At 33.3% G+C, this 27508-nt stretch overlaps 1 protein-coding gene across 6 annotated transcripts in view; it reads right to left on the bottom strand.

The window, feature by feature from the left end:
* The window catches only part of LOC127715256 (ankyrin repeat domain-containing protein 50-like), a 49100-nt gene that overhangs the window by 4046 nt on the left and 17546 nt on the right, over positions 1–27508 (bottom strand). For 2 of the 6 annotated variants that reach the window (XM_052221281.1, XM_052221280.1), the window contains exons 1-2: positions 16552–16691; positions 12394–14903 (exon numbers count right to left, since the gene is read on the bottom strand). In XM_052221281.1, coding sequence (XP_052077241.1) covers positions 12394–14903; positions 16552–16582 — 2541 coding nt within the window. In that variant the 5' untranslated portion in view covers positions 16583–16691. Of the gene's footprint in view, positions 1–12393; positions 14904–16551; positions 16692–16730; positions 16972–17100; positions 17226–19383; positions 19464–27508 lie in introns of those variants that run through there. The other 4 variants (XM_052221285.1, XM_052221282.1, XM_052221284.1 and 1 more) reach the window with 4 other exon arrangements.

The raw sequence follows: 27508 nt of genomic DNA, 5'->3' as shown, positions 1-27508 counted from the left end.
TATTAGTGAGTAGAAAAATAATGCAAATATAAATATTCAGCAATATGTCAAATTAAATCTTCTCTTATATATATGCATTTATACATGTGATTCTTCTGGCAGTAGTCAAATGTATATAATTGGCTCTATCTATAAGTTGTCAAAGGACTGTCCATTAATTTTTGGTCAAAAATTATACTTAGCCTTACTATAGACTCTTTCTAATTTATTTTGTTAATTTATGTAAAACATTTGAACAATGTGTCAAATTAAAACATATCCAAACAGCTACCTTAGTTTATTTACATAAAAATAAAAAAAATAATTATTTAGGAATTTTAAAGAGATTACATATATATGTAAATGTTTATTTAACTAATTTTGTTCAATGGCACAGTTTCAAAATGAATCAATTCTACATTGACACAATCTAAGATTGTATAACATAAAACACTTGGTTATACTTAGAAGCTAGATATGAAAAGAGTCATTACACAATCAAAACACAGGGTTACACATTTAAAGAGCTAAAGGGGCTGGTAACCTATAGGGGGCATACTTAGAGCTCAATCAGTTTCAATTGAAAATAAGTGTCAAACATAATTAAACATAAAAGAGAATATCAGAAAGACACACAAAGGATTGCCCAGGTACAAATTAAGTTTGCAGAATATGGCTCTTATTTGTTATTGAATATTTAAAGGCTTTTAATCTAGCTGCTTCTTAGTTCCATTTTTAACAGAATAAGATAATAATACTCTGTCAATGTGGTTGTATTTTGGATGTATCATTGATGTGTACCCAACATCTCCTTTAAGTCATAACAGTTGACTGTCTGATATAGAACATACCTATATAAAAGCAAAGTAAATGTTCAAATGGACTATGTAGATATGTCTCAGCAAATAAAATAATCAGCTGTTTGTTAAACTTACATCCCCCAATTTTTAAATATTTAAACAGAGCATGGTGTGTTTTTTTTTAAATCTAAATGGGCTGTATATTTAACTTTTTTCCAACAGATTGCAAATCTTATTAATAAAAGATACAAAATTTATTATATTGAATATTACAGTCCACTGCATAACAATCTTAACTCTGTGTAACAAACTGAAGGAATTATAACATTGGCTTTGACTTGTTCAGGAGAAAACGATTTTTCATTTTTCGTACAACCTTATTTGATTCAAGTTAACACATCTTAAATAAATCATGGTTAGAATATCCATTACTCCACTGTTAGTATAAAATCTTATTACATTATAAAAACATAAACCCGACTAATAAACAGATCTAACAAAAGTTGGTCAGGGTTATCAGATGCCCAGGTGAAAAATGACCGCAAATAGTCATAGCCCAGGGGAAGATAACTCTACTAATGAAAACAGAATAGAATCCTTTGTTGTTTAATTTTATACAATGAGACCACAAATCTTGTTCAAGTGGGAGAAGTTGTCTGTAAAATGTTACTAATAGAACTATTTATTTTTCATTAATCCTTAAAATAAGCCGTAATTTTCATACATTTAGTGAAAAATGTCAAGCGATTAAATGGATAAAATAGCCATCAAGTGAAAAGCAATTTAAATAACTATCAAATACCAGTAAATGCTTTTACATCCAATTGTAAATGAACGAACATTTAGTTGCCACTAAAAACACTACGTGCATTACAGACCCAAATATATTTATCAAGAGAGAGCCACAAGGATACATCTAAGTTATGGTAAATCTATTCAGAACCAACAGAATTTTAAAAACACATCTATGATTTTACATTCTGTTTCTGCTTCCTTCATTATTCTACTGTCATTTTTTAGCAGTTTAGTCAACAATTTCCTCAAAACTTAACTTTAATACTAGTTTTTACTGTTACGGTAAATGTTTTTGTCATTGACATGTCTTTGGACCAGACAGTTGCAGCTACCTATTCCCCCACTTTTATTAATTAGAATGTCAAAATGTGAAAATCAGTGAAATTTCAGATGCTTTAAATTTTTTGAACATTATATATGCCAATTTTGTTATCCCCAAGGTTGGAGATACTCTTGACAATTAGTTCCATGGAGTTAAAACAGACATTACATTGGCTTGTAGCATGAGATGACCCTTAAACTTATTAGTATTATCATCACATTACATTTTAACTTCTGCTAAGGTTAAACTAAGTGTTAAAAATTCACAGATAAAATCTACTGTGTCATTGACTGTCCATTTGGAATTTTAATTTCAATGATAAAAATCTATATAAATAGATTCTAACCCAAAGGGCAATTTTAAAAATATTTTCACCTCACTGGTAAAATATGTTTCATTCACCTCACTGGTAAAATATGTTTCATTCACCTCATGGTTTATTATGCCACATCTTTTCAAACTATTTCCAAAACATAGTTATAAAAAACTAGAGGCTCTAAAGAGCCTGTGTCGCTCACCTTGGTCTATGTGCATATTAAACAAAGGACACAGATGGATTCATGACAAAATTGTGTTTTGGTGATGGTGATGTGTTTGTAGATCTTACTTTACTGAACATTCTTGCTCCTTACTATTATCTCTATCTATAATGAACTTGGCCCGGTAGTTACAGTGGAAAATACTTTGTAAAAATTTACAAAAATTTACAAAATTTATGAAAATTGTAAAAAATTGACTATAAAGGGCAATAACTCCTTAAGGGATCAATTGACAATTTTGGTCATGTTGCCTTATTTGTAGATCTAACTTTGCTGTACATTATTGCTGTTAACAGTTTATCTCTATCTATAACAATATTCAAGATAATAACCAAAAGCTGCAAAATTTTCTTAAAATTACCGATTCAGGGGCAGCAACCCAACAACGGGTTGCCTGATTGGTCTGAAAATTTCAGGGCAGCTAGATCTTGACCTAATGAACAATTTTATCCTCATCAGATTTGCTCTTAATGCTTTGGTTTCAGAGATATGAGCCAAAAACTGCATTTTACCCTATGTACTATTTTTTAGCCATGTCGGCCATCTTGGTTCGCGGGCGGGGTCATCGGACACATTTTTTAGACTAGATACCCTAATGATGATTGTGGACAAGTTTGGTTAAATTTGTCTTAGTAGTTTCAGAGGAGAAGATTTTTGTAAAAAATTACAAAAAATTACGAAAAATGGTTAAAAATTGACTATAAAGGGCAATAACTCCTTAAGGGGTCAACTGACCATTTTGGTCAAGTTGACTTATTTGTAGATCTTACTTTGCTGAACATTATTGCTGTTTACAGTTTATCTCTATCTATAATAATGTTCAAGATAATAACCAAAAACTGCAAAATTTCCTTAAAATTACCAATTCAGGGGCAGCAACCCAACAACGGGTTGCCTGATTGGTCTGAAAATTTCAGGGCAGCTAGATCTTGACCTAATGAACAATTTTATCCTCATCAGATTTGCTCTTAATGCTTTGGTTTCAGAGATATGAGCCAAAAACTGCATTTTACCCTATGTACTATTTTTTAGCCATGTCGGCCATCTTGGTTCGCGGGCGGGGTCATCGGACACATTTTTTAAACTAGATACCCTAATGATGATTGTGGACAAGTTTGGTTAAATTTGTCTTAGTAGTTTCAGAGGAGAAGATTTTTGTAAAAGATTACAAAAATTTACGAAAAATGGTTAAAAATTGACTATAAAGGGCAATAACTCCTTAAGGAGTCAAATGACCATTTTGGTCAAGTTGACTTATTTGTAGATCTTACTTTGCTGAACATTATTGCTGTTTACAGTTTATCTCTATCTATAATAATGTTCAAGATAATAACCAAAAACGGCAAAATTTCCTTAAAATTACCAATTCAGGGGCAGCAACCCAACAACGGGTTGTCCGATTCATCTGAAAATTTCAGGGCAGATAGATCTTGACCTGATAAACAATTTTACCCCATGTCAGATTTGCTCTAAATGCTTTGGTTTCAGAGATATAAGCCAAAATTTACATTTTACCCCTATGTTCTATTTTTAGCCATGGTGGCCATCTTGGTTGGTTGGCCGGGTCACCGGACACATTTTTTAAACTAGATACCCCAATGATGATTGTGGCCAAGTTTGGTCAAATTTGGCCCACTAGTTTCAGAGGAGAAGATTTTTCTAAAAGTTTACGGACGACGGACGACGGACGCCAAGTGATGAGAAAAGCTCACTTGACCTTTCAGGTCAGGTGAGCTAAAAAAAGTACTGGCAGTGAAATAGGGTTTCTCTGTATCTAAAAATTGAATATTTTTCATTTATCCATTTTGCAGGATTGTTTTAGTATCCAGGGCTAATCACTTATTAATGACCGTATTGTAAAATGTATTTTATACCACGGTACCCCTGGGAAATTCTTGTCAATAGTAGTGAATGAATTACTTTATCCAAATTATATACAGAAGGTGATATTAGTTAACAGTTCTATTGACTAGATGGCAAACTCATTCAACCACCCTCATACATCACTGCATAATCAATAACCTACAAGATCATATAATATTGAACTGATCAGTATTAGTCACCAGCTGATGCTCAATACATGGCAACATGCTCCAGTTAACAAAGTCTTTTACCCCAGACAACCTACGTCTTAATGTGAACCCAGTCGAACAGATTTTAGGGTACAAATCGTTTTTTTTTACTTTTAAAGAAATGATTAGATGAACTGAAGCTTTAGAGAGCAAGCTAACTTACCCAATGCCAGTACCCCCACCCTTTTCCAATTATTTTCTTTTACTTTGAGGTATGATTCTTTTCTGTTAGACTGTAATATTGTTTTACATAAAGAAACTATGACATTATGACTTAAAAACCAATAGGGAACTTCCTCTCATTATATTTTATCATATATAGAACTTGATTCTAAGCCTCCGGAAACCACTTCTCTACACAAAATTTAGTCTAGTAACTATGACCTCCATCTTTGATGAGATGACCTCAAAAGCAATAGAGAACTAATCCTCTCATTATATGTGACCATATATGCAATTAAGATGGCATTCTGATATAAAGTATTTTAGTAAAGTAAGCATCCAGAAATAAAAATGACTGACAGACTGGCAGGCAGGTACACAAATTGTATACTCCTGCTACTTCATATGGTAGGAGGGTATAGTAATTAAAATATTGTATCCTCTGCCTTCAGTAAGCAGACATCGGAGTAAAAGCAATTGTTCTGGCCTCTGTCAGGTAAACATTTTGTTGTGAATCCTAAATTAAGTCTGTTGAGCTGAACATGATTTTTTTAAGAGAAAAAGGTACATGTAGTTAAACTCAGTAAAACAATGTGTTACAAGAACAGAAAATTAAATACATCTTGTTTCCTCAGAGCTGAGCTGTAGACAACATTTTTCAATTTCTGTCACTTGCATATTTTCTTCCTTTTAAGTTCACATACTTTTATTTGCAATAAAGTGTGGTAAGAAAAAAACCAAAAAATTATGAAGCAAGAAAAAAAAAGAAATATCTGAAAATTTAAGAGACATAAGGCATTTGTTCTATGGCAACTGTCTTTCAAGTATGAGTGTATCAAGGTCCTTGACTAAGAACCAGAGAAAATAGGATGGCTTTTCAGTCAAAATATGCAGGTATCATGAATCACTGACAAAATATCCTATGCCCCAACAGTTCCCTAAAATACTCTATAAATGACACATTTTAATGAACTAACAACCAAACAATTATATACTACATGTACTAGTGTCTTTGGTTACAAGATAAATAAGCTAATTGGTATAAAGAACTACCTTGTAATTGTAGATAGCTATCTATAACAGACAGGTAGTAAGGGCTAATGGTCTAATGAAGACAAGATCAATTTCTATGTCTTAATGACCCTGATGATTCATTTGACTGTCACTTATAAAATTTGTGATGTTTTAACATGAATTGTGAGATTGTTAAATCGTAACATGTATTTGTATGTTTATCCTTACTTTATATCATTTAAAAACTTACTTTTATAATCAGATGCTAAATTTGCTTTGTATTATGAACTCAACATAAATTTGATGGTCAAGATGGACAAAATTGAACTGTTATGACATTTATTGCATTAATTAGCGTTAATTAAATATAACATATACTTTGAAAAAGTAACTTGCAGCTTGTAGGTAGGTTACTTCTGAAATGTATACTTATTTATAGATTTTTTAAAATCTCAAAAGTCAGTTAGAGAGCTAAATAGTTCCTTCAGCTATAGAATTTACTGCATATCTTGAACAATCAATGAAAAAACTTCACTTTTAAATCAAAATAATCATTCCCATATTTCAGGGGTAGTCATTCTGAACTACAAAGTGTATAACCTGCAGAGTTCTAGAACCCTGCAGTCAAGGATACACTCAAAACCACTACACTGCTACTTATCTCATAGAAATCATGTAATGTGTGGGGATGATTGGGCTAACAGGGAAACCATTTATCCTGGTGTGATGAAAGGATTCAATGATACCACTGCAGACCTGGCTCAATTTCAATATATTTCTAGAATGCACATCCTTAATCTAGAAAATTTGCTGCAAAGTAAAAAGACAAATTTCACTTGTGAATAATGATGTGACATTAATACTAGATGCCCCATGTTTTTATTGAATCTTGCCAAAACATTTGATTACTCAGGATAATTTAATAAGGAATGTTGGCAAGCAAAGACTACAGTGTGTATGTGACTTGTTAACTAGAAGATTCTTCGTGGGATTTCAATCAATATAGACTATGTGTTCTAAATGAGTTCCGTTTGTATCTTATAATTGAGAAACCTTATTTTGTATAGCTGGAAATCAACAACAAAAAACAAGCAGAGAATGTAAATAAACAAAACAACAGCACATTTTGTTAATATTTTGTACATTATTTTTCCTAAAAATAAAAGTCGTCTTCTTTTTGGCATAATAATATAAACGGCATGAATTATTCTAAAAAAAAAATTGACCATCAACACCTGACTCCTCCAAAATAAGACAAGTACAAAAAAAGACAAGTACAAACAAAGACAAGTAAAAAAAAGAAGAGCAATGATAAAGAAATGACTTGGAACAAGAACAAAATGTGAGCATACAAACATGCAAAAATTCAATAGCCAACTTCAGCAGTAGGTAGCAATTACTTACTGTACCTTACACAGCATCATTTAGGTCTGTTACTTACTAAGGACTTTAACCAAAAACAGAACATTATATATAAACATAAAGAGGTGTGGAATGATTGCCAATGAGACAACTATTCATAGACTAAAGCACAAAGATGTAAACAATTACAAGTCAATGTAGGACCTTCAGCAATGAGTAAAACCCCAAAGAGTATAATAAGCTATAAAAGACATGATAAATGTGAAACCATTCAAAAAGAGAAAATCAAGTCTCATATAACAACAGGTATCATACCACACAGCAGCAAACTACAGAAAAATGGACTTGACAACAATTGATGACATTATGTGTGACCTTGACAGTTATTTTCTTATTTTTATTCTTATATTAACAGTTCTATACACAATATACAGTGAAATCACAGCCATAATTTTCATTCTGAGGGTAATGAACTAATCTGGAGCAACAAATAATGGGCCAGCATTATATACGAATAAAATAGCCAACAGCTGAAGCCAGATATCAACACTTCAGTAACTTATCTGACCTTGACAGACAGTTTTGAAGAAGTCTAATTGTTTCCATCATATCCCACATCACCCCATACAGATGGAAATGACAGAACTCCTTTGGAGTCCAATTCTTTATGGCAGTTGAAAAGTTCAGTTAACACCTCTCTAACTTCACATCCCAATAAAAAAATCATAACAACTATATCAATTCTAACTTAACTTCATTACAAGTGAAAGTAAAACTTTGAGAAAGGGAAAAGAAACAACAAAAGCAATGAAAAGTGCCTAAAATTTAACAGCCAAAACTGTTCAATGCCAACTTTACTTGAAAAAGTTGCAATAAGTCATAATAATAAATGCACATTTCAAAATCTGAATTTAAAGTAACCTAACCTTTGTTCAAGGTAAGAACAAAATTATCAAGGCTGGCAAAAAACATATAGCCCTACCCAAAGATAAACTTATAGAGACTAGAATCCACATAATCATAAAGTATAAATGTGCATATCTTATCTATTGATGAATTACAGTTTATACATAAAACTCTACATATTTAAGTAATTATAAAAACAGTGAGAAACTGCTGTATAGTCATAACTCCTGTCAAACCAACTTTGTGATGACTATCAAGGCTCAATAAAAACATCATAAGTATGTCATTTTTACTTGCTGATATTATAATGTATGATAAACTTTCCCATGCCCACAGGAAAAGGTGTTTTTTTTAAAGTTCTAGCAGTAAGCATTAATCAGTTCTTATAAAAACAGTTATGGTATCTTAAATGATATAATTTATTTATCTTTTCGCTGAGATTTGATAAAAACAACCTTTCCTTCTGTTCTTAGCAGCATATGGATGTGCAAATTAATACACAAATATCATAAGTGCACCATCTGGTGTTGTTCTAGTTTTGGTTTGAGTATCGCACTGACAAGTCTTTTGTAGACAAGACCTGTGTCTGACGCACACAATCATAAGCCTGGTATCTTTGATGTAGCCATCATAGATCATACTGACTTAATTATTCGGGTTAGTTTTTAGGTGGACATTTGCATACAGATAATTCAGCCATTGTAATAACTACAACCATACAACCCAGTATGTAGGAAGTTTACCAAGTGGAGGGTCACTTCAATGTCCACCACCAATAAAACTGACCTCAATTAAATTGTATGATTGTATGAAGATAGCCATCATGAATAAACAGAAAAGTAAACAAGATTAATATGAAGAAGACATTTAAGCTGACAGGAATTAAGACCAAGAATTGTACATACATATATATATATATATACCCTTATGGAAATCAATAATGACATGACCCCTCCATACCCTCGATGGATATCTTTATTATCATCAGATATAGATTTTTGTCTAGTTAAATTCTCATTAACCTCTAGCACTGGTAACAAACTATAACCCATATGTCATAACTAACTTGCATTCTGACAAGATAACTATAATCTACTCTTTTTTTCCACAGAAAGTTCACAGAGTAAAGATACATGTATGCTTAAGTACTTTTTCATTACTTCAACTAATGGCGAACATCATTACAAAAATATATATTGAAGTGCCAATTTCTGTTGTAAAACAAATGATGCAGAGCTCACACTATAATTGCTTCGTCCCCTCCACATACTCATTTGTACCCCTTTTCTAGACTATATATTTATAAATGCTTTTAAATTTTTAACTTTGCACCAAAACTCTCTAAATCTAGAACATGTGGTTTAACCTATTTCTTGAAAATGAATTATGTATTAGATAAACTATATTATGGGTTGTAATAAGCATGTGTTAAAGGCCATTCACAGATTTTATTCTCATGGGAAAGATACATATATTTCACTAAAATTACAACATGTTACAATCATGAACACAGACAAAAATAATCAGACAGCAAAAATTATAAGTGAAGGTGTCTCAATCATTATTCAACTTGTCAGCTAAACTAAAAGCAAATGCACAGTTCTAATGGAACATCAAAAGAAACTCTCATTTCAATGCTCATGAGATAATATTGTGAAGTATGCTTCTCTCTGTGAAGGAAAAACAATTGATGTGAAAAAACATCAATATGCTGATGTTGCCTGAGGAATATTAACTAGCCCATGTTTGACAACATCATCAAATACTAAATTGCCATATTTATCAAATCAAAATCTGTATGTTAAAAATATCTTCATTGTATAGGTCTAGCCTAACTTGGTACTTCAAAAATATCAAGCACTTGTTCAGTCGGTGAAGCCAATATTCAGTGTCTATGTAACAGTGCCAATCTATTTCCTACAGGACCAATTTCTATCTACCACACATACAATATCAGACCTAGTATTCAGTGTCTATCTAACAGTGATAATCTTTTTCCTACAGGACCAATTTCTATCTACCACACATTAAGTAGAATTACACCTCATAAAATATTCAGTAGACTTCAATGTTATATTTTTATTGTTCCCTAAAGAGACAATTGTCTATTACACAAAACAATTATATCTGATTCTGGTGTATACTGAGTATTTGTTGGCAATGAGAAGAGAAAATGTTTGCTTTTGGATCACCTGGTACAAGGTGTATTATCTTCAGCAAGCTAAATTCCCTTTTTTTAAATGTAGTGTAAAATAAATCAATTAGAAGCAAAAATACCATCTGCATGTTTTTTAAAGATTTATAATGTATATTAAAACTTATACATAAAGCCACACATTTCCAAGTAGTAAAAAGATTGTTCCTCCAGGGAACCTCTTTTTTTTCCAGCTGCACATAATTTTTCAATGTTTTAGTATTGATTTTGATTCCTGACCTGAGTCTGTACAGGTCACTAGGTAACAAACAGGTTGCCATGGATACATAGAAAACTGACAAATCTTATAATTATACAGAAATCTGGCTTTATTGACAAAACCTGTAACTTTTTTCTTTAGAAAAAGTCAATATTTGTCATTGATGGATATTTTTCAGTAGGTCTGTTCAAACAGAAACCACAAGTGGGCAGTTCATTTAAATGCATGATAAAATAAACATACAATCCTAAATTTATATTCCTATAAACTAAAGTAAGGGATGGTTACTAATAAATTTGTCTTTCTTCACATGTATACTTTCTGGTTAAGAAATAGGAACAAGACTACCTCCGCAATAAAAATTCATAAGACTTCCATTTGAAACTCCTTGGTTGACAGAATAAGCAAAATACACAGGTAATGAGGGGGGGGGGGGGGGGGGGGGGGGGGTGTTCAAATGTCCCAAAAAAATTATCATAAAATTACATTTAAAAAAAAATTGTTACTCTATCACTCTGTCAATTAGGCCAAGTTTCTAAATTTCCTTCAGCTTCAAATACAAATGCTTCTGGAAATATAGTTGGAATATAAATCAATTTATAAAAATTATATTCCCTCTTATCAATCTTGACATTAAAGATTTGGTTTGATGAATTGGGGGATATAATTGATATCATTAAAGAAAGTAAATACTTCTTATGTATTGCTTAATGCATGCATATACTTTGTAGGGATGGGTCATGTCATAAATCATCTCATTAATTGGTGATTATAATCATATTTTAAAAAGGTGTGATACCTGCATGTAAATTAAAGGTGTGAAGACATTTAAGGAATGTATTATTTACACTTTCGCTGTCATTATGAAATCAAATCTTCCATTCATGGATCTCCATTTATCATCTTGTTAACCACATTTATAAATGACTTGAAAAATATAATTAACGGAAGTTACCATATCCACTTACATATTTTTTTCTTAAAATCAAAAGGTCAAATTTAATAATTTTATATTCCATATAGTCAAACTTTGTGTCAGATGAACAAATATAATGAAAAAGAGCAACAATTTTGATAAATTATCTATCAAGAAATGTGTTCCTTCTATCAAACTATTCATATATTCAAATTCCTGAAGTCAGTCAACCCATTGTCACATTAATGTCTATTTGATGATTATTTTCCTCCACCACTTTACATTGTACATGTATATTAGTACACATTTTAAATTTTCTTTCATATGAATAAGATTTTCTTATCCTTTTTCAGTCAGTACACAATTTCACCAACATAAGTTTGCCCCCCTAAGTATACTACATAGATACCTTCTACCCTCTACCCACACACAATTTCACCAACATAAGTTAGCCCCCCTAAGTATACTACATAGATACGTTCTACCCCCTACCCAAACACCATTTTCATCATGCAAGGAAATACTAAAGACTTATTATGAACACAAAATTCAAAAGAATGTGTTTTCCAATTGGGTATATGGGTTAAATTATCCAAAACGGCCTCTTTTTTAGTCAAAAGTAAGCATTTTTAGGAAAATAGTAAGTTTCTGAGTTTTGAAGGCCATTATCTTTTTTAAATTTTCTAAAATATTGATTTGTAAACATTTTTCCTTGACGTTCTTTCTTAAACCACATTTAAGCTTATCTAAACTTGGAAAAGCCTGAGAAACTCACTTCAGGTCAAATGTTTAAATCTTAACCTTCTTACTTGTACATGATTTATCTTTGATTTTGATAGGATTCCATCTACTAGATAAAACTTTCACAAAGATTATGATTATTGTGGATTACTAGGACAACATCCTTAAAAGATGATTTTATTTATCCACCAAACAAAGAAGTCAACCACTTTAATAATCTAATCTTAAGTCTTCTAATGAAGGCTGTTTCAACTATACTAGTTTAGGTCATCACAAATTTTATCAGTAATGCATTGTAGTTGATCCTTTACAACAAATGAACCTAATGATATATACAGTCAAATATATTTAAAATTTCTAAATATCCTTACCTCCAAGTGTCCTTCATAAGCAGCCATGTGCAAGGGGGACCATCCAGCATTGTCTCTGTGCATTTCATCTAATCCACGTTCAAGTAACTGTTGGACAACATTGACATTGCCTTGTGCTGCAGCAATACTAAGAACAATCCTTCCCTCTGAATCAATCGTATCCACAGCACATCCCCAAATCAACAGCTGATTTACTATTTTTGAATGTCCCATTGAAGCAGCGGCTAGCAGTGGTGTACGGCCATTATTATCAGCATGGTCAATGTCTGCATCCCATTCTAACAAAAGTTCACAAACTTCCTGATGACCTTCACATGCAGCAACAAGCAATGGGGTCATACCATCATGATCTTGGTGATTCACTTCAGCTCCGTTCTCTAAAAGTAATCCAACAACCTTTTCGTGACCTTCACTAGTTCTGATGCAGAGTGCTGCTACTGAAAGAGCAGTTCTACCATCACGATCTTCTTGATTGACATCAGCATTGTTTTTTAACAAATCTTGAACTATTTCTGCATGCCCCATGTATGCAGCAGCAATAAGAGCTGTTCGACCATCATTGTCAGCTTTATTGACCTCAGCCTGATGTTCAAGCAGTTGTATCACTATTTCTTCATGGCCACCCCAAGCTGCTGCTCTTAGTGCTGTTCTTTTGTCTGTATCAGCATGGTCAACACCAGCTCCTGCTCCTAATAACAATAAGACAACAGCATTATGTCCACCCCAGGCAGCTGATCGTAAAGCTGTCCATCCATCATCATCGGTACGATCAACACAAACTTTGGATGCTAATAATATGGCAACTATTTCTGCATGACCTTGTCTTGATGCCAAGATTAAAGCTGTTTGTCCCTTTTTGTCAATGGCTTCTAAGTCAGCACCATTTGCTATAGCAGTTGTCAGCAGCTGAATACTTCCTTCATAAGCAGCATTGTGAAGGACTGTTCTTCCATTACTATCCACCTGATTCACAGATACATCCAACGCAGGCTGCTTCTCGCTTTCAACTTCTTCAATCATGCTTGCATGCATGCTAGCAGTTTCTGCTTCATCTGGGTCTGAAGGAAGTTTAGCACCTGCATCCAACAGAAGTTTTGTAACTTTTTGTTCCTTTGGAATCCCTACTGATAAGCTTGTCTCTATATCTGCACCGGAAATCATTAACCATTGCACTAAATTATTATACTGTAATCCATCATAAAAATTTCCACGCAACATGTGTAAGGCCATTTCCTGAACTTCCAGTGGTTTTAATTTGTCAGCACTCATGGTAGCCCTTATTGCTAACATAGCATGACCTTCGGAGGCGGTACACAAGTATTTCTGTGTGCAATGTTTTACATCAAGTAGCCACTCAGCAAAACTGTGGTGGAATAAAATCTTACTTCCATTCTGTCCCTCAATCAAAATTTTCTTCATACTTTTAATTTGCTTTGAAAAATCCTCTTCTGTTAAATCAGTGTTTTTTGTGTGAACACAGTCAAACAAATCCTTCGAGTTCACTGGCTTATTGGATGCCAGAATAACGTTGATAATAGGCTGAATTTTGGTGAATTGCTTACGACCAAATATCCGTTGACATAACCAAAGGTATAATCCATTCAAGGTTCCTGGAATTTCACGGATCTCCCGTAACATTATGAAATTCTCAGATACACCATCAAGAACTCTTTCTAAATAAAGAAAACATCCATTGCTCTTTATATGTAACTGATTCAACATTTCTGCAGTATCACGACTAAGATGTTGTCTCAGTCTCTCCTCCTTATCAAGTCTACACAGAATGTATTGCTGAACATCACGAACAACATGAGATTTTCGAAGGTCATCGAGACTAATTTTTCGGAAACCAGTAAACATTCTCGTTACTGTTTTACTTTGTTTTCTAGCAGAACACACAAGAAGAAGCCATGGTGGGAAGTTATGATGATGATTTGCCAGAAGCTCAGCAATTGTACGGCTTTCTCCATTTTTTTCTCCCAAACTTTGTAGATAACATTCATCAATGGAATCAACAATCATAAATACAGTTCTTTCCGGTTTTTCAAGCATCTGTAAAGGTTCCAAGACAGCTTGCTGGAAGACTAAGTCAGGATTTTTCTCAATTTCCACTGGATTGAGAAGCCTCTGTACTTCAGGATCATTTATAATGTCCAAGTATCCATTGATTTGTTTACTTTCTGATAACTGGTTTACCAGGTTAAGGATGAAACTTGTTATGGATAAGCTCTCAATGTCATGAGCCTGACAGAAATGCCAGGCAATGAGTCGTTGATTTAGAAGACATTGTTTTCCTTGTGACACTGTAGGCCATGTCAATTCTGCACACACTGCTGACTTGCCACATCCAGGACCACCCACTATTAAAGCCCCACATGTTTTAGATGTCGGTCTGTTTTCTAGGCAATGGTTGATTTTACTGAATGTCCATTCCCTACAGAAAAAATTCCTTTTCTTCAAGAGACACTGTGCCATCTTTACAGGGCAGCCATATGAAGGCATCACATCCTCTGAAAATAAAACAAATCGATATATAAACAAATGATCAAAATTATTCCACTCAATTTGAAGCATTGTCCAAAACTTTTAAAATTTTATTCAAAAGCATTGGTTTTAATATCAAAATGAGAAGATGTGGTATGATTGCCAATGAGACAACTCACCACCAGAGACAAATGAAGAAGAAGTTAACCATTAATGTCACCATACAGCTTTCTTAACATGTTACTGTGAACGTTATTCAGTCTGCTTACAAATATAAAATATCGTAGTACTGAAGAAATTAGCTGACTGTTTTTTTTTTCTTTAGCACTGTTAACAAATGGTTAAATAACAATATCACATTTACAATTCATGAAAGACTGTTGCACATAAGTTAGAGATGTAAAATATTTTTCAGTTCACAAATTTTCTAGCACAATTAAGTTACATTATATAATCCTAAAAACAATAATCATGGTGGGAAAAAAGAACATGTGTCTGTGAGAAAAGTCTTAGAACTGTGTTACCTCCTGGAAGGTTTTGTCAGGTCAACAGACACGGCTGATGCTAAACACAGCTGCCATGAAGGCATAGAGACATGCAAGATGAAATAAAACTATTTACATAAGCCATGAAGGTATAAAAACATGGAAGATGAAATAAAACTATTCACATACTTAAGTATGGTAAATCTTGATTTGATATGATGTCCTGTCATAAGTATATCTACAATGTGATCTAAACATTTGGCATGCCAATGAGACACCCACTTGTGTATGTTTATACTCAGCCATTATTGCAGACTGCAAACCACTTTGTTGGCTGTATATTATTACTGTGTAATCATGTTATAAAAGGAAGGAATGCAAGTTACATGCATTTACTGATACTTACATCAAGACAGACACAAATGTGACATATTTGTTTCCCCATTTCATTTTGAGGGGTGGCCTACCGGTATATATTGGTTATGTCTGTCCTGACAAAAAAAGCACAAACAATCTGAAAATACTTCAATTTTGATAGACAGGGGTTAAAGCTGGTGCACATTTCAAGAAGGACATGAATAAATAAATTAAATTTTCATTATGTGTGAAATTGCTTTTTGTAGGAACTGAGCAGTTTGCATACTTTTTAACTTAGAATTTGTCTGGTATTTAATTTCTATGTCCACATGAAAGGCAACAAAAATCCTCCAAAACCAATTTGTTTACATAAATTATTTGTGTGTGTATAAGGTATTCAAACCTTTTCTTTTCCTATCTGCTATAAACATTACCTTGAAACACCCAAGAGACAAAATAACTATACAAAGGAAGAAAGAGGAAAAAAAAGAATGTCCCTGTGGCTCTTGTTGATTTTAATCTACAACCTATATTGCAGGTGAAATTGACATGGAAAAACTGTACTGATGTAAAAACAAATTGTAATTACCAGTATGTTCATTGTAAGGCCTTACATAAATGATATATGTTCAAGTCCATACATCTTGACTTATACAATGTATACACTTTACCATTGAGGACTATTTATGTCTATAAAAGTTTCTAGTGGTGTCCACTACTGAACTATGATTGCAAGTTTAATTAAAAGTTATTTGCACATATGGCAGTTTCAACCTTTTTAAAAGAGCAATTTTGTTTTTGCTTTCTCACATCTAATAATAATTTAGCTTACCTATCTCAATGTTATTATGATTAGGAGGCATTCCAAAACTTTTAATCCAATTTTATTTTACATACACATTAATACCATGTACACAGCTCAAGGGATAAATTCAATTTGAGCTAAAGGTGTAAAAAAGTCAGCTATAAATATGAACATATGATATATGAATGGAACGAAATCACACAAACCTTGTATTTAAATACCAGACAATCTATTCTTCGGATTTCTTTGATCTCAGACGCTAGATTATAAAACAAAGACCCAAAGAATGTATTGATCTGTTTGTGTATTGAAATCAGTTGACCCGATTGCCCATTGTTGATGACATGTGTTAATTAACGGCATATTTTATAGCTAGCCGCATTCCACAACACTGGAATTTATCCAAACATAAACATATGATCCAAAAGCTCTTAGCCGTGCATGCAAAAATCGGCAAGAACGTATTAAACTTTTCCTTGGTCAATACACATCACACTTTAGGCATCTAATTGCTAGTTTTCAGTTCAATACTTTTTAAATCACCAATTGCATCTATAATCCAGCAAATATACTTACATGCATTTTACAATGGCATAATTCCTTACAAAACAAACAAAGTAAAAAAGTCAATACACATTCAACCAGACGCGTCTCTCACACGTTACATTCACAAATATTTAATCTTCCATGCCTTCGTGTTATTTTTATCACTCAGTCGACAAAGCGTGTCAATCATCTATTAGGGGCGGTAATTTATTCGGTTAAGAAATAACTATTGGACGATGGTTTGTATGGAGTATGAATGAAGCCAGATCTAGTAGTGAAAGTATATTTCGCGTAAATTTATAAGATAAAAAAATAAGCAACAAAACCACATCAACCGAATAAATTAACACAGCATATAATTATTACCTCTATTGGAAATAAAATGCATTACCAAATTCGCCTGCGTTTAAAGATGGCATGCCAAGTTGTGGTTAACAGACATTTACGGAAATATATGGACCTCACCTTTTAAAATGATTTTCTACGTTACAGACGTTTCCAATTTTTAATCCTTATCATTTCATATACCCTTTATAACGTTTTTTTTTCTTGCTCATGACAACCCGTTGACAATCTAACATTGGAACAAGTTACAAGTTCAAATTTACCGACCCATCAACTGATTTGAGAAGAGGGATGGCGCATGACTCGGACTGACTCGGTACCTAGGCCCAGTGGCGTTGAGAAGTGCACGACATTCATTTTCTTATTTATTTAGCTATCTGTTTGTTGTCAATTAAAAAAAAAATATGTTTAGATTTGATTAGTCCGAATGACCTCTGTCGACACTCCTCGAAAATGTAAGTCTAGACTATCGCAGACCACAATTTACAATGATTTACAACATTAACCCTTAATGCGCGAAGAAGAAAAAAGTCACCTTTTTCTCTCATACGTAAAAAGGAATTTCAACCACAATTTAAGACAGGATCCACAAGAGACAGGTGTACAAAATCTATTCAGTATATGGTTTTGTACTTTACCCACACATTAAGGGATAAACTCAACTTGAGTCAACAAGAATGAGGTCTGTCAGAACAGGAAATCTAGCATACCCTAGCTCTTTCGTGCGCTCTTCTCAGTGTGGTCTAGAGAGTGCACCATTTTTGTTAGTTACTTAAAGGGGGAAACTACATTGGACGTGCATTTATGTCTTATTTCACACATTTTCAATAATTTCAACGCCCTAAATCAACCCATCAAGTCTTAAGTCAAGGCTGGTTTCGTGTATAAGTCCCTGATTTCGTTTATGTTTATGCAGGGATTTTAATAGTACTATTGACTGTTTAAGTCTTTGGTTTATGCAGCCGCAGACACAATAGTATTATACATGTATCTTGTTTAAAATGGGCCTGGCCTAGAAAATTAGTGACCTGGCAAAATCAGTGGCCTGCCTATTAGCCGTCTAAATCATGTTCGGTGTAGGATTATGGACAAGTATGTTCTGGAGAGGTGAAAGTTCCTGTGATCCAAGGTTCACTTTTTGACATTAAATATATGGCGCTTCATGTATAAATTGTCATTCTTCTTTTTACGTACATGAACACCCATGGAGCATGGTTTTAACAAGCTTGTGGGGTTTTTAGTACAAAATATGGGAAACAAAGAATAAATTACTTATATGACTATATTGACAGTTACAAATAATTTGTATGACAACAGCTAGAGACCTTGTCAAACTGTTATTGCAAAAGTTAGGCCGCGAATAAGTACATTTATAGGGTGTATATTTCAACTCCAATAACAAAAGGGAAATAAACAACAACAATATGCACTTAAACGTAATATCCTTTCAGATAGAATAAAATGATAATCAAACATTTAACAGTTACATTTTTCTGCTTGACTTATTAATACAGCGCACTTCATACAATCTAGAAGTTTGTTTACGATGTGTCAAAACTTTTCTATTATGTTAAAATGGTGCAGTAGCCAATTTTATGCAATTTAAGTCACTCAATTCCCGATTAAAAAGTTTATATAAAAATCAAAACATTTCAAAATATGAATACACCGTCGTGTACTTATTGCGTGCATTTAACGATATTTGAAATACCGATTTATTTAAGTATTTGTTTATTTAATCATCCTAAATTGTATTTAATATTTTTGCGTGTTACTTAAACTTTCTATTTGTCTGTTTTAAGAGATATGCACGTATTAAAGTTAAAATTATTGTCGCGCAACCCGGCAATGTGTGATTACCTAGATCTCATAATATGACTACAACTGACGAAATGAATCTTTACAACTCTACCCCCCTCAAAACCAAACAAAAAAAAAAACAAACAAAAACAAACCTAAAGTACCAACCTGAGTTCCAAAACTTGCGTTGATTTTGAAATGCAATTTCCCCAAAATTTTGAAACTAGAGAACTGAAACATCCCTAGGGCCAAAGAAAACTTACAATTACTTTATTACTCATTACCTCAAGTTTTCTATATTTCTAATTATGTAATACCCATGAACTTATTTCGTCTACTTCCTTATTTAACTTAGTACCTTAGAATTAAAACAATACAGTTCTTATGCAAGACTAATCAAAGACATTCTTGTGGTATATCTGGTCAAATGTTAAGATTTACATTACAAATATTTATATATATATTCGTCAACTTGTCTGTACAAATCACAGTTCAAATATAGATACTTATACAAGGTAATTCCAGTTTTCAGAAATCATGTAAATGTTTGTTAACGTAGGCATAAATTTAATACAAAAATCTGAATTTTGTCAGACATAATAGAAAAAATCGCGCTATCTCTCTCTATACAATATATATAAATATATAACTGTATTATAGACAAAGTTTTTTTTCCATTAAAAAGTTAAGAGTTCATGTGTTTAAATATAGGCATGTAATCAGGTTGGACATTTCACAATACCGTATCATACATGTTTTTCCTGCACTATTTATGGCTTTGATGCAACTTTATTTCATGTCCTCACAGTCGCATTTGGAATGCACAACATTTAGAAGTACCACAACCGATGTTAGAATGTAAAGGGGAGCATGGTTTTCTTGCGCACAAACTTTTTTGACGACTCTTCTTTCTTTAACTGAAAGCATTTTCTTCCATGCAGGCAATTCCACTCGTAATTTGAGAAGGGTGGGGGGAAAAGGGGGTATTGCATGTATCTGGTATTGTATATAGAAATTGGCATGGTGTTATTGTGACATTTATTTAACGTTAACGATCAATTGAGGTAAGCTCTATAGATGTCCTTACTGGTAAACACGTGTTGTTGGCTAGCTGTCTCATTGAAATGTACGGAATGTTAGGAATTTTGTGTTGATTTTGATAATACAAAATTAAACAAGAGGTGAGTGAGCAGATTAGATGATCGTGACTACTTTATAGAACACACTACTGTTGAAATTTCTTTGCCCTGCAAGACTGATGATTTTAATAATCAGAATCAATAATCATGAACGATGAACGATGATTGATTGGTGATTGCTTTACGCCGCATCAGCGCAAAAAGGTTATATCGCGCCGATAATCATGAACGATGCAGATAATGCAGTTGTTTTTTTCTCTATTGAACAGTAGCAATCGCCTGGCGAGTATAGTATTTTATTATCTACTATTTTTTGAAAATCTTACGAATTTACTGAAAATATAAAAAGCTTCAGTAGACATGGGAGATTCAGTGATTGTTTGATTAACGTACAGTGGCAAATATTTCAGATATATAATCCTAACTTAGCGCTACAAGTCTCAGTTCAGGACGAGAATAAATTAAAAATTGATACAGAAGGAAGGCTCTGAAAGTGGGTCATCATGGCTTAAGACTGGCACTGGAAATGGAGGATATGTTGCATGAAGAGCATATGGACAGAAATTTTGTGCTGCAACAGACCACCTACGGAGTACGGACCCCTAAAAGTGTTGTTGCAAGGAGAGACTGGCGCTCTCCCTACTCGGGCTATAGGATAAAACGTTCCCGTTTCAGCCGGACGCTTTTTTGGATGATGCATCATATACAACTCAAAGATGTAATAAAATAATGACAAAAGAATGCTTCATTTTCTTGTTTTATAAAGAAATATTATGAATAATGTCACACATTAGACGATTTATTCTCTCAACCAAAACCCTTTACTTGTCTGGTCAAAAGATAGGATTTGAACTTGACCACACAACGGATTTACTAACCTTCTACGTACATGCCATATTTATAGCAACAGTACAGTAAATAAAACGTCACCTTTACTATAACTAGAAACCCTAGGTCAAATATCGTTTATCAGTTTCAAGTACCATTTCAAGTACTCTATGGTCACTACTTAGGAATGGTCAGTAATAGTGACCAGTTAGGTAGGAGATAAGTTTAAGATTAACTGGATACTAATACGACACCACATTAAGCTTTATCACAACTGTTATGAAGATTACCTTAATCCAGTTATCTTTTATTATATAATGCTAATTGGCTGGTTTGCTTCCACTGGAATGTAAGGAATGTGACGGTCATCTTTTTAATTTGTTGTATCATTTGATAATTTAAGGTGTAACTCTATTCCCGAGACTTTCATTCCTGTAGGGGATTTTGGAGTTTTTTACTCATTATGTTGAAGTTTGCTTCTTTTGTCAATTCTTATTCTTTCAGATATAATGGCTAAATTTGAATGCCTCATCCTGTGTAGGAGCCATGCTGAGGATATATATATATGTGTCGACCACTGGTGATTTTTTTGTGTTGTTGAGTTGCTGTCTCACATGCGTATATTCAACATCTCTGTTGTTCAAATGTATCAAAATGTTCAATAAATTCATGATTTCATGATAATAGAACGACCATTTAACTTCAAAAACAGGGGGGGGGGGGGGGGGTGTTATGGTTTTTTCCTAAAAAAATATTCTGATCCCCAATTTGATGAAAAAAAATATTGTGGTCAAGCAGATCACAAAAAAAAATTATTCTGAATCCAGATTTTCCCCATACCTTGGAGTGTTAAATTTTGAAGAAAAAAAAAATTTGATTGATAGCGTCGAAAAACTAAAAAAAAATTCTGACTCAGACAAAAAACCATAACCCCCCATCCCACTTTTTGATGTTAAATGGTTGCTCCTAACTATTTATATCTTTTAGATAATTACATTTATCCACATTATATCTACTTACTTCAATATATGCTCCTAAGGTTTATGTCCAAAAATAACTTGTCATATAGGGGCATAATGGTTTACTTTTACATATTTTGACTTGGATGGAGAGTTGTCTCATTGGCACTCATACCACATCTTCTTATATCTATGTACACAGTGTTAGCGGGTTACATAGAAAGCTGCATATTTCAGTACAGATGTGATAACATCTTTTAGAGCTAGTGTGACCCATTTATGCATGTAAGAAATATGGTGCTCAAAAGTTCTTCAGGGTGCATCAACCGTATTAAAAGATTTCAAAAGATGTTCAAGTGATATTTATTCAGCACTATTATGAACAAGATTATGAACAGTTCTACAACGCAAGTTTGTAATTATGTTCTGGTGATTATATCTAGCCAGGGGAGGATCCAAGATTTTAGGTTATGGGGGGCGCAAACTTAAATTTTGGCCAAGCGGAGCGGGTCGAAATTTTTTTTGAGGTAAAATTATCGAAATGTTCTTTATTAAGCTGAGGACAACCCATGATTTGCAAATTTTAGGGAGCGCACGCCCGCCAGGCCCCCGCCTGAATCCGCCCCTGCTAGCAGTGTTAACAGGTGATATAAGATTTTTAGTGATTATGTTCTGCAGTGTTAACAGGTGACACAAGATGTCTTCGTAATTATGTTCAGCAGTGTAAACAGATGATACAAAAAGTATTAGTAATTATGTTCAGCAGTGTTAATAAGTGATACAATATGTTTTAAAGTGATTTCTGATGACATATTGATTGCTTCTACAATATGGTTCTATGGTGTCCAGCAGTGTTAACAGGTGATATAATACGTTTATTTGGTGATAATGTTCAAAACCATTTACAGGTTTTTACAATAGGTTTTAGTGATTATGTCCAGCAGTGTTAACAGAGGATACATGCAGTTTTAGCAGTAATGTCCAGCAGTGTTTATAGTTGATACGAAAACGTTTTTGGTGAATGATAATATTCAGCAGTGTTAACAGATGATAATGATGCTTTATTAATTATGTTCAGCAGTGTTTACCATTAATACAAAATGTTTTAGTAATTATGTCCAGCATTGTTAATAGTTGACAGGTTTTATCAGTCGTATGCTTCATTAGGGTTTGCCAAGCAACGTGAATATGTTTTATAGGATGTAAATTTAGTGTTAACCAATTATATAGAAGTATCCATTGATGTAAGTGCATCAAAGTGCATTGAAGTGTGTCCAGTACTTAATTGTTTAACAGAATTCTACGGACATGTGTATCCAGCAATGTAAAACAAGAGGCTCTCAAGAGCCTGAATCGCTCACCTGTTATTTTTTTTGCTTAAATCTTTCATCAATGATTATTTTTGCTTTTTACCCATATGTTCCATTTTAGCCATAGTGTCTATGTTTCTTGACGTACAAGGAAATGAAGTACAAAATTTATACTAGATTCATTTGAGAAGATTTTTAAAGTTAAAAAACATAAAACAACTTGTATAAAATTGTCCTTAAAGGGCAATAACTCCTAAAGGGGTCAGTTGACCATTTTGGTCATATAAAACTTTTTTGTAGATCTTACTTTGCTGAACATTTTTGCTGTTTACAGTCTATCTTTATTTTCAATAATATTCAAGATAATAACCAAAATCTGCAAAATTTCCTTAAAACAACCAATTTAGTGGCAGCAACCCAACAATGGGTTGTTCGGTGTGTCTGAAAATTTCAGGGCTGATAGAAATTGACCTTTGGAACATTTTTACTCATGTCAGATTTGCTCTAAATGCTTTAGTTTCTGAGATATAAGCCAAAAACTGCATTTCACCCCTATGTTCTATTTTTAGCCATGGTGGCCATGTTTGTTGATGGATCAAAATTTCGGGTACAAGTCATAAACTAGATTCCTAAAGGAACATTCATTCAAAGTTAAGAAGTATTAGGCACAACAGTTTAAGAAGAGAAGATTTTTAAATGTTAGCAAACTTGATGAACACATTGCGTAAAATTGTATTTAAAGGGCAATAACTCCTTAAGGGGTCAATTGACAAATTTGGTCATTTAATTTTTCTGTAGATCTTACTTTGCTGATCATTATTGCTGTTTACAGTTTATATCTATCTATAATAATATTCAAGATAATAACAAAAAACTGCAAAATTTCTTCAAAACTACCAATTTAGTGGCAGCAACCCAACAATGGGTTGTTCGATTTGTCTGAAAATTTCAGGGCTGATAGATCTTGACCAATTGCACAATTTTACCCGTGTCAGATTTGCTCTAAAAGCTTTAGTTTTGGAGATATAAGCAAAAAACTGCATTTGACCCCTTTGTTCTATTTTTAGCCATGGCGGCCATGTTTGTCCATGGATTAAAACTTCGGATACAATTTATAAACTAGATATCCTAAGGAACATTTAGATGAAGTTTGAAGGTATTTGGCCCAGTAGTTTCAGAGGAGAAGATTTTTAAATGTTAGCAAACTTGATGAACAAATTGTGTAAAATTGTCTTTAAAGGGCAATAACTCCTTAAGGGGTCATTTGACAATTTCGGTCATATATATAAACTTTTTTGTAGATCTTACTTTGCTGAACATTATTGCTGTTTACAGTTTATATCTATCTATAATAATATTCAAGATAATAACAAAAAACTGCAAAATTTCCTTAAAACTACCAATTTAGTGGCAGCAACCCAACAATGAAATGTTCGATTCGTCTGAAAATTTCAGGGCTGATAGATCTTGACCAATTGAACAATTTGACCCCATGTTAGATTTGCTCTAAAAGCTTTAGGTTTTGAGATATAAGCAAAAAACTGCATTTGACCCCTATGTTCTATTTTTAGCCATGGCGGCCATGTTTGTCGATGGATCAAAACTTCGGATACAATTTATAAACTAGATACCCTAAGGAACATTTAGTTAAAGTTTGAAGGTATTTGGCCCAGTAGTTTCAGAGGAGAAGATTTTTGAAATAGTTTACGACGACAGACGACGACGACAGACGACGGACGACGACGGACGCCAAGTGATGGCATAAGCTCACATGGGGCCCTTCGGGCCCTGGTGAGCTAAAAAGGAGCTATGCCTGATGCATATGACACCCTCGAACAGGATGTCCTTTTGGTTGAACAGGATGTACAATTACACAGCAATGTCCAGTCGGAATGGACACTTTAAATTGGATTCCTCGTCTTTGGAAAGTTCCACACTCTTTTAATAACTGGGTTAGAGGTCAAATTGGAAGGCAAAATGCCTGCCACTTTCCTTCATCCACTTTTCTGAATTTACCTATCAAATTTATATTTTCATAGTTCTGGTCATGAATATGAATGACATATTTGACACAGGATAAAATTGAGAATGGAAATGGGGAATGTGTCAAAGAGACAACAACCCGACCATAGAACAGACAACAGCAGAAGGTCACCAACAGGTCTTCAATGCAGCGAGAAATTCCCGCACCCGGAGGCGTATGTATGATGTATATCATAATGTTGAATAAAAAAAAATGAAAAAAATATTCTTCTGTATTCCATAGAAGATATTTGTCGACCAATAAAATCCATCTTGAGAAATATATGCATCTATTTACTTGATGTTCATAGGTATTTCTTTATTGATTGATTAATAATTGTTTGTTTACTAGTAACATCTAGTGACAATTATTGGTGTATAAACATTAATGCTGTAGTTGTGAGCTTATCTTGCCTTCGTTGTTGAAGAGTTAAAACATCACAGACTGCAGGGTAAACGAAAACTGAAAGTATATACGGAAAATGTGAACACGACATCGCACTATTGTAACAGTTCTAAAAGTGTTGTTTCCTCTATATATGGGTCAATCAATATGCTTTATTTGGTTTGCCTTGTTTGCATCAACTACACATTAATATTATCATACATAGAAGGTCTGTCTAGTATTGGTGCAATACCCTTCTTTCAGATGCTGACCCAGGATTTTAAAGTGTGCGTGTGTGTGTGTGTGTGGGGGGGGGGGGGGGGGGGGGGGGGGGGGTTGCAAACTAGACAAAATTAGCAGTTTGACATGTTAAAAGTCTACCTGTATGCATTTACCATATATGTATCTCCATTAAGGGGGGCATGGGCCCCAGTATACCCCCTTTTAATCTTCCTCTGGTGTTTTAACATTTTCAAGGTACGTATCTTGAAAAATATCGACTTGTATACTGTTTAATGGTTTTTAAGGGAGTACAACCCCTCTGAACACCTTTGGGTATGAATATTATAGACTGTGAAGTCCATTGTATAAGAATAGGTATGGGTGGATGTAGAGTTGTATCCAAATTTTGCATGTTTCTGTTTCATAATTTTTTATCATTATCGTTCCTTTTAATCAATCATTTAGATAATCATGCAGATGTTACTTGTCCTTATTTGGGAGAAATCTGTTCCAGTGGTCTATATTCCTTCATCAACAATCAAAATGGCCCCAAAGTGACAAAACAAATTATATCGCAAAATGATTTCAAGCATACAGAACTATTTTTTAACATTCCGTAGGTGATAAAATTTAAAGATAGGCTACTTTAAAACCTGCAATTATTGCACTGATAAAATCAGGTGTTTTTGTGCACAATTTGTGCTGAGTGTTGCACAATGAACCTATTTCATGTAGATAAAGCATGCAATTGCTAATTTTTATGTCATGAATTACAGTAAAAAAGACCACATGCTAATTCATTCATGTTAGTATACAAAACCGTCCTTTCAGTATCGAAATAGTGTATCCTGTAATTACCACATAACAAATTTATCAACATGTGTCATTTTATGAGAAAAAATCAAGACCAGTAAATCCTTTATCAAAATCATAAATTTTGCTTTTTATTACTCACAAAGAGTGATCACACAACTTACAGAATATTCATTGAATGCTGCATGCATCAACATGATGCTTGACCTTAAATCCATATAATATTTTGATCATTTACATTTTAGTCCCTAAAACAAAGTTCAAAAAGGCAATATGAACATATTTGTCCCTGTGTCACCATATCTGTAGTAATTTGTTTTGTAGACATTATAGTCTCGATTGCCAGTATTACATTCCATCTTCAATCAAAATTGTGTTAGTCTTATTTTGTACAGAATACTTGAGAGTCTAATTTTGTTTCAAAATTGCAGGTTAAAGGTCGCATCCAAAGGACACCAAAGTTCATAAATGCTTAAATATTGGAAGATCTTGAACCATATTCAATTTCAATGTCAAAGATTAATATTACAAAACAGACCAAATTGAAAAATTAAAATTGGTACATTAATCAATAAAGCATATCATCATCCAATCTGTATCAAACATACAATTGTC

Source organism: Mytilus californianus, unplaced genomic scaffold, assembly GCF_021869535.1.
Source record: "Mytilus californianus isolate M0D057914Y unplaced genomic scaffold, xbMytCali1.0.p SCAF_9, whole genome shotgun sequence".
Taxonomy (NCBI): Eukaryota; Metazoa; Mollusca; class Bivalvia; order Mytilida; family Mytilidae; genus Mytilus; species Mytilus californianus.
Note: the sequence above shows the minus strand (reverse complement) of the source record. Positions and strands in the feature narration are given on the sequence as shown.